Here is a 9,425-nt window from a genome sequence, read left to right as displayed (position 1 = left end):
TTCCCGGGATGGTATAAAATGGTGATATCATAGTCCTTGAGAAGCTCCAACCACCTCCGCTGATGCAAGTTAAGATCCTTCCGCTTGAACAGATGTTGCAAACTCCGATGATCAGTGTAGATCTCACAATGAATCCCGTATAGATAGTGCCGCCAAATATTTAAGGCGTGAACAATAGCTGCTAACTCAAGATGATGGACAAGATAGTTCTTCTCATGGGTCTTCAATTGGCGTGAAGCATAAGCAATCACTCTACCATTCTACATCAGAACACATCCAATACCTATCTGCGAGGCATCACAATACACTGTGTAAGAACCAGAAGCTGATAGCAGAACTAGAACTGGGCCCGTGGTCAAAGCAGTCTTGAGCTTCTGAAAGCTCTCCTCGCACTCATCCGACCACCTGAATGGAGCACCCTTTTTGGGTCAATTTGGTCAAGGGCGATGCAATAGATGAAAAACCCTCCACAAAATGACGGTAATAGCCCACCAAACCAAGAAAGCTCCTAATCTCCGTGGCTGAAGACGGTCTGGGCCAACTCTGCACCGCCTCTATCTTCTTCGGATCCACCTGAATACCCTCACTGGACACCACGTGCCCCAAGAACGCCACTAAACCGAGCCAAAACTCACACTTGGAGAACTTTGCATAAAGCTTCTCCTTCCTTAATCTCTGTAACATAATCCTCAGATGCTGGGCATGCTCCTCCTGGCTACGAGAGTACACCAGGATATCATCAATGAATACAATAATGAACGAGTCCAAATAAGGCTGAAACACATTGTTCGTCAAATGCGTGAACGTTGCTGGGGCGTTAGTCAGCCCACAAGACATCATAAGGAACTCATAATGGCCATACCGGGTCCTGAAAGCTGTTTTAAGAATATCAAAATCCCGAATCTTTAGCTGGTGATACCCTGACCTCAAATTAATCTTGGAAAACGCCCTCGCCCCCTGAAGCTAGTCAAATAGATCATCAATACGTGGCAAAGGATACTTGTTCTTGACTGTGACCTTATTCAACTGCCTGTAGTCAATGCACATCCTCATAGAACTATCCTTCTTCTTTACAAATAGAACCGGTGTACCCAAGGTGACATGCTAGGCCGAATAAACCCTTTATCAAGGAGTTCCTGAAGTTGTTCCTTCAACTCCTTCAACTCCACCGGTGCCATACGATATGGTGGAATAGAAATTGGCTGAGTGCCCGACACCAAATCAATACCAAAGTCTATATCCCTGTCAGGCGGCATTCCCGACAGGTTTGCAGGAAACACATCCAAAAAATCACGCACCACCGAAATAGAATCAATGGCAGGAGTCTCTGCACTAACATCCCTCACAAAAGCGAAATAGGATAGATAACCCTTCTCAACCATCCGCTGAGCCTTCAAGTATGAAATCACTCTACTGGGAACATAGTCTGTAGAACCGCTCCATTCAACCCTCGGTAACCCCGGCATTGCCAATGTCACAGTCTTAGCGTGACAATCTAGAACAACATGACATGGAGACAACCAATCCATACCCAATATCACATCAAAATTAACCATACTGAGCAGCAAAAGATCCACTCTGGTCTCCAGACCCCCAATAGTCACCACACATGACCGATATACGCGGTTCACAATAATAGTATCACCCATAGGAGTAGATACATGAACAGATAAAACTAAAGACTCACGGGGCATATTCAGAAAATGAGAGAAATACGAGGAAACATATGAATAAGTGGAACCGGGGTCAAATAATACAGAGGCATCTCTATGGAAAACTAAGACAATACATGTATTCACAACATCTGAAGCAATGGCATCTGGTATGGCAGGGATGGCATAGAAACGAGCCTGGCCACCCCCTGATCTGCCTCCCCTTCTCGGGCGACCCCTAGCTGACTGGGCTCCACCCCGGGCTGGCTGAGCGAGTGGTGGAGGGGCTGGTGCTAATGACATAGATTGGCTCCTCTGCGGAGTAGGACCTCCCACTATACGGGGACACTCTCTCCTCATGTGACCAAACTCCCCACACTCATAGCAACTCCCCGGTGCTGGTGCAGGGGACTGAATGGAGCCCCGATCACCGGGATAACTGGCAGAAGGACCTGGCATAGAGAACCCTGACCCGATAGAGCACGGGACGACTCTGCGCTGGGAGGGCACCGAGAGATGAACGACCCTGCTGATAACTGTGAGAACCATGGCCAGATGATGCACCATGGTGAACTGGACGAGCCGTCTGAGCTTGTCTGAAAGGACGGCCTCTACCGTGCTGGAACTGAGCCCCAGAAGAAGCACCGCTAAATTCACCCTATCCACGAGGCCTCTTGCCTTCCCTCTCAACCCTCTCGTGACTGCGAACCATCTCAATCTGACGAGCAATATCGACAACCTCATCAAAAGTAGCACCAGACACTCTCTCTCTAGTCATAAGCAATCACAACTGAAAAGTGAGGCCATCTATAAACCTCCTGATCCTCCCCCTGTCTGTGGGAACCAACCAGATAGCATGACGGGCCAACTCCGAGAATCGCATCTCATACTGCGTCACAGAATATCACCCTGATGAAGCTGCTCAAACTGTCTGCGCAGCTCCTCTCTGCGGGACTGAGGCACGAACTTCTCCAGAAAGATAACGGAGAACTGCTGCCAGGTAAGGGGCACTGCGCCGACCGGCCTACGCCTCTTGTAAGCCTCCCACCAACTGAATGCAGCCCCAAAGAACTGAAAGGTAGTGAACGAGACCCCACTGGTCTCCAGAATACCTACTGTACGGAGTATCCTCTGACACCTGTCCAAGAAACCCTGTGCATCCTCTCCCTTTGCACCACTGAAAGATGGAGGATGAAGTCTCCCAAACCTCTCCAATCTACATTGCTCATCCTCAGGCATAGCAGGAACCACAAAGTCCTGAGCAGCTGCAACTGGCTGGGCTGGTGGTGCCCCCGGTGTCTGGAGTCCCTGTACTACCTGCTTAGGTGTGCCGGCGGCAGGAGTCTGAGTGCCTCCCCCGGCCTGAGAAGTGGTTGCTGCTATCGAAATAGAGACTGCCTGAGCAAGGCCAGTGCATACGGTCAGAATCTGAGCTAAGGCCTCCTGAAGGCCAAGGATCACGATGGGCACATGTGGTGTCTGAGCTGGTGCATCAACAACTGGAATATGGTCCTGATCTGGGGCAACTGGTGGATCTACAGGTACTTCCCCAACTGCTGCGCGGGCTGCACCTCTGCCCCTACCGCGGCCTCTACCATAACCTCGGCCTCTCGCAGCCTTGGCTGGTGGTACTGGTGGCTATCCATCCTGCCCAGTAGTACGAGTCCTCACCATCTGTGAAAGAATGAAACAACAGATGTTTAGTTACTAGAATTAACAGATTCACGAAGATAAGTATAGACGTCTCCGTACCGATCCACAAGACTCTACTAAACCTGCTCATGACTCGTGAGACCTATGTAACCTAGGCCCTGATACCAACTTGTCACGACCCAAATACCTAACCAGTCATGATGGCACCTATCGTGGAACTAGGCAAGCCGACACTCTCAATATGCTTTCAATATATAACAGAACTGAGCTAAAGTAATTTAACTAACTGAAGGTTTACATAATAACGGGGTAAAAACCCAAAATACAAGTGCGGAATGATAGCCCGACATCGAGGTGTCACTAAGTCATGAGCATCTAACAACCAATCTAGAAATAACGTCTACTACAGTCTGTGCCAAATGCCAATACAAGAGAGAAAACATAATAAGAAAGGAGAAACAAGGACTGCGGACGCCGGCAGCTACCTCGTAAGTCTTCGATAATCAGCTCGCGCACGAACTCAGCATCCGCCAGAACCGTACACACTTGGATCTACACATGAAGTGCAGGGTGTAGCATGAGTACAACCAACTCATCTAGTAACATAATTAAATAAGGAACTGAGAAGCATTGATGATCTATAAAAATACAAATCATTTCAAAAATTTTCAGTAAAGAGTGAACATGCTTTCAAATCTGGTGGTATAAGTCAAATCAGTTCGAGCTCAAGTAAAACAGATATGAATCTTCCAGAATTTTCACAACAACAACAGATAACAACTAAGTGCAACAATAAATAAAAGCAAGTACAACCTCTCAAGGCAACAGTCACTCAACTCATCTTAACAGCTCATACTCTCGGCTCTCAGCCCTCAATACACACTCTCAATAGGTACATGCGCTCACTGGGGGTGTACAGACTCCGGAGGGGCTCCTTCAGCCCAAGCGCTATATTGCTGCGGCGTGCAGCCCGATCCAATATTGTTGCGGCGTACAACCCAATCTAGTATTGTTGTGGCGTGCAACCCAATCTAATTTTATATATATATATATATATATATATATATATATATATATATATATATATATTATATTGGATCGGGTTGCACGCCGCAACAATATTGGATCGGGTTGCACGCCGCAACAAGCCTTCGGGCTATATATATATATATATATATATATATATATATATATATATATATATATATATATATATATATATATAGCCCGAAAGCTTGTTGCGGTGTGCAACCCGATCCATATACCTCACAGCTCGCACCTCGGCACTCAGGCCCTATCTCAGTCACTGACCTCTCCATCCCCTCGGTCTCACAGAATATCATAATAATTATCCTAAACAGAGAATAAAACAAGTATCAACAAGAAATGAGAGGGAACAGAGATATAACAGACAAGTAAGACTTTGACTGAGTACAAGACAACAATTAGCAGTCAATTCAACAAGTATACGACCGCTGCGGGTCCCAACAGTGATATCATATGGCTTAAGCATGGTTTCTAATATGAACGGCAGTCAATTACTCAAAGACAAGGAAAAATAAGTAATAACAATTGCTATTCGACTTTACAGTCTCACGGGACGGACCAAGTCACAATCCCTCACGGTGCACGCTCACACGCCCATCACTTAGCATGTGCGTCACCTCCAAATATTCACATCATACCAATTATCGAGATTTCATACCCTCAAAACCAGATTTAAGACTGTTTCTTACCTCAACCGTGCAGAAATCCTACTCCGAAATGCCTTTGCCTCTCGAATCGGCCTCCAAATGCCCCGAATATAGCCACAAACAGTACAAGATAATCAACATTGGCTAAAAGGATCAATTCCACAAGAAAACTACTAAAATATAGTCCAAAATTCGAAATCGGCTCAACTCGGCCCCCCGGGCCCACGTCTTGACACCCGACGAAAGTCACAAAATCCGAAAATCCATTCACTCACGAGTCTAACCTTACCAAATTTATCAAAATCTGACCTCAATTGCCCCTCCAAAACTCCAAAATTCACTCTCCAATTCCCAAACCCTAATCTCCCAAATCTCACCTCAAACACTCACTAACTAGGTGTAGAAATCAGTGGGAAAACACCATTATTGAATATAAATAGGCACAAGGAACTTACCTCAGCGATTACTCCAAAATCTCTCTCAAAATCCCCAAAATCCGAGCTAAAAAATGATAAAAATGGTGAAAAATCTCAAAGTCTTCTATTTATAGGTTCTGCCCATACTTCTCGCACCTGCGACTCCATTTCCGCATCTGCGGTGCCGCATCTACGGGCAAAGCCCCAATTCTGCAAAAAAATCACTAAACACTGCCTTCGCTCCTGCGATCAAGTGACCGCATCTGCGCTCAACGCGGGTGCGGGAACTACATCGCACCTGCGGTCCAAACTCGCACCTGCGCCCCTAAATCCGCTTTTGTGACCATCGCAGGTGCGGGAATGCCATCGCACTTGCGTCCTCTGCCCAGATCCTCCTTAGTCACATCTGCGGCTCCTACTTCGCTTCTCCGAGCTCGCACCTGCGGTTCCCACTCCGCAGGTGCAGTTACACTAGTAGCAACAGCTTCAGCTGTAATTCCTCAACTCCCATCAAGCTGTTAACCACTCAAAATCACCCCGAGGCCTCCGGGACCTCAACCAATTATACCAACAAGTCCTATAACTCGATACGAACTTAGTCGAACCTTCGAACTTTCGTCACATTCAAGCTTAATTCTACTACGGACCTCCAAATCACATTTCGGACGTGCTTCTACATCCAAAATAACCTAACGGAGCTAACGGAACTATAAAAATTCAAATCTGAGGTCGTTTTCCCACAAGTCGATATCCGGTCGACTTTTTCATTTTAAGCTTTCAATTAAGAGACTAAGTGTCTCAATTTACTCCAAAACCACTCCGGACCCGAACCAACCAATCCGGCAAGACATAATACAGCTGCAAAGCACAAAAGAAGCAGAAATAGGAGAAATGGGACTATAACTCTCGAAACAACTGACCGGGTCGTTACAACAACATCTATTATTTATACCGGCATGCCACATTATGCTTGCATGTGGCATATTTGGACAAATGTAAGGTCAAAGTTCAAGAAGGGTCATCTAAAGTTAAGCGAATTGTACTTTATCACGACACGATCATGCACGCATGATGAATTTAATGAAAGAATGTCAAAGATTGAAGAGATCGACACACGTGTTAAAGCAGACCTATACGATATTGGCTATCACAGATGGTCTCAGGTACAGGCTACGGTGAACAGAATATGGACAATGACATCAAACATTGCAGAGTCCTTGAATGCGATAACCAAAGATGCAAGAGAGTTTCCCGTAGTAGAACTATTAGAGTACATGAGGACTCTTCTTGAACGTTGGACTAATGAAAAGTTATTGAATATAAAGGGTATGTTCACATACCATGGGAAAAAATACAACAAAGAGTTGGAGTACAACAGGACATTATCATAGAAGATGAGAGTAAGTTATAGCCAATAACATCAGATCATTAATTCCATCAAACTAAATATATACTAATAACTGTAGAAATGTTGTTGTATAATTATAGTTATTTTGTTTTGTATCTGTTGCTGACAACTTGTTGTGTGTTTGTAATGAAATTGTAGGTGAGGGCTTCAACAGATTACATCCATACTGTGATAGATGGTGTGAAGAGCTTCATTGTTTGCCTTCAAAACAATAGATGTAGCTGTGGACAATTCCAGCTTGATGAACTTCCTTGTCCACATGCTTTGGCGGCTTTGAGGCACATGAACGAGTCTTATGAAAACTATTGTTCTCCTTATTACATGAGGGAGAGCCTTCTGCAGACTTATGAAATACCAGTAGACCCGCTGCCTGATGAAAGCAAATGGAATGTGCCACAACATATAGTTGAAGAAGTTGTAATGCCACCTATTGGGAGAAGGCAGCCAGGGAGACCTAAAAAATAAAAATACAAACCATATGATAAAGTAAATGCAAAGAAGTACAAGGTTTCGTGTGGCAACTGCGGACTAGAAGGGCATAACAAAAGATCTTGTAGGAATGTTCCTAAAAGGAAACAAAAATTGATACAGTTTAAAGATTTTGTTTTACTGAGTACTGTTGATGATAATCTGTCCTTTAAGACATATGAAGTTGTATGTCTTCTATTATGGAGAATTATAGTTGTGGTGTAATTGTGTTGCTAATTTGAATAAAGATTGTCTCATATAATGAATGTTTGATAAACAGATTTCAACTCTTAATACAATAGGTTTGTAGTTGTTTTGTTCAAATACTGTATTTATTTGTTAATTTTCAGCCTTTCCTAGCAACACTATTTAAATTGAAGAGATTATGTATTTTTGTATAGTAGTTGTAGACATAATTATAGTTATGCGGTAAAGAACTTATATAGTACCAATATCGAGATCAAGTACTAACAACTTTCAACCAAAAAAAAGCCACAGATATTTTCTATTCTAAGTAGTAGAATTCTGGACAAAATAACAAAACAAAAGGTAAAACAACCGTAGCACAAATCTGCTACAAATAAATTGCAACTGACTCGTTCTTAATAAACAATTTGTCTACAACTTTACTACAATTCAGCTACAACTAAACACTTTAACTATAATTTTTCTACTAAAAATGGCGACTAATTCTTCTTTTTCCGGACTTGTGTTCTCTCCTTCACAGTTGGTGCACCTTTTCTTCTTGCTAATCTGCCAGTCACCTCACTTTTAGTACTTGCACCAAGCTCTTGCTTTTTCCTAGCATAATCCCAAAGGAGCACTCCATAGCGTCTACGGTGTTGATCAATATCAGAAAGGTCTTCCTTTGAAATCGATAGCTCTCCAAAGCTGACTGTAATGACCCGACCAGTCATTCCGAGAGTTATAACCCCGTTTCCCCCTTTCTTCTTATTTATGTGTTGTTCAACTATGTTAAGTTGCATCGAGTTGGTAGGTTTGGGTCCGGAGTAGTTTTGGAGTGAAATGAACACTTAGTCCCTTAGTTAGAAAGCTAAGTTAGAAAAGTCAACCGGAAGTTGACTTATGAATAAACAAACTTATTGGGTAATTTTAGACTTAGGAGTGTGTCCAGAATGTAATTTGGAGGTCCGTGGTAGAATTAGGCTTGAATTAGCGAAAGTTAGAAATTTGGCAATTTTGGTCGGCGGTGGAAAATTAGGAATCAGGGTCAGAATGGAATTCCGGAAGTTGGAGTAGGTTTGTAGTGTCATTTGTAATGTGTGTGCAAAATTTGAGGTCATTTGGACGTGGTTTGATAGGTTTCAGCGTCGTTGGCGAATTTTGGAAGTTTAGAAGTTCTTAGGCTTGAATTCAAGGGTGATTTGGTGTTTTGGTGTTGTTTTGGGTGTTCCGGAGGTTCGACTAAGCTCAAGTAGTGATATATGACTTGTTGGAATTATTGTTCGAGGTCCCGAGGGCCTCGGGTGAGTTTCGGATAGGTTTGTGTTGTGTTGCGCTCGTTTTTCTTATGTTTCGACGTCGTTTCTTCAAGCATAAATGATATCATATCGAACAAATAAGCTCCGATTTCTTTTTTGATTGAAGCATTAGATCCGTATCGTAATTACGGACCCGTATCAAAAAGAATCGTTGAATTTAGACATCGTATGAGGATTTTATGGTCATTTTACTAAGAATTAGGTTGCTAGATTTTTCAGATTAATTACGAAATTGCTACTGACGGCGTATTTAAAAATCTGCACTATTTGCAAATATTAAAACCTACATATCTCCTTCATTATTAGGTCAAATTGAGTGATTCAAAAGCCTAATTTGACTAAAGTTTCATAAGGAATCCATTGGAGGCATAAAAATCGAGTTTCGGGATCGTTTGGCATGAGAAACAAGGCAGAATAGCTGGCAGAAAAATATATAAAATAAAGGTTTGTTCATTCGGTCATATTTAAGTTGGGGAGCTCGGATTTGGGCGATTTTGGAGGCGATTTTCACCGGGTAAGTGTTCTCTACTCAGTTTTGGTTATATTGTATGAATCCATCTTTGTTTTTAGGATTTGATTGATGATTTCAAAGTGAAATTGAGGGAGTTAGAGTTTGAGTTTTGGAGAGTTTA

At 43.1% G+C, this 9,425-nt stretch overlaps 1 protein-coding gene across 1 annotated transcript; it reads left to right on the top strand.

Moving 5' to 3' along the window:
• Window positions 1-6,809: 6,809 nt before the first annotated feature.
• LOC104101598 (uncharacterized) lies at window positions 6,810-7,288 on the top strand. Its single transcript, XM_070179027.1, has 2 exons — window positions 6,810-6,815; window positions 6,962-7,288. Exons 1-2 carry the CDS (start codon window positions 6,810-6,812, stop codon window positions 7,286-7,288), a joined length of 333 nt encoding a protein of 110 aa, XP_070035128.1.
• The last annotated feature ends 2,137 nt before the right edge of the window (window positions 7,289-9,425 follow it).

This window comes from Nicotiana tomentosiformis, chromosome 6 (assembly GCF_000390325.3).
Source record: "Nicotiana tomentosiformis chromosome 6, ASM39032v3, whole genome shotgun sequence".
NCBI lineage: Eukaryota > Viridiplantae > Streptophyta > Magnoliopsida > Solanales > Solanaceae > Nicotiana > Nicotiana tomentosiformis.
This window is presented reverse-complemented; position numbering and strand designations above follow the sequence as displayed.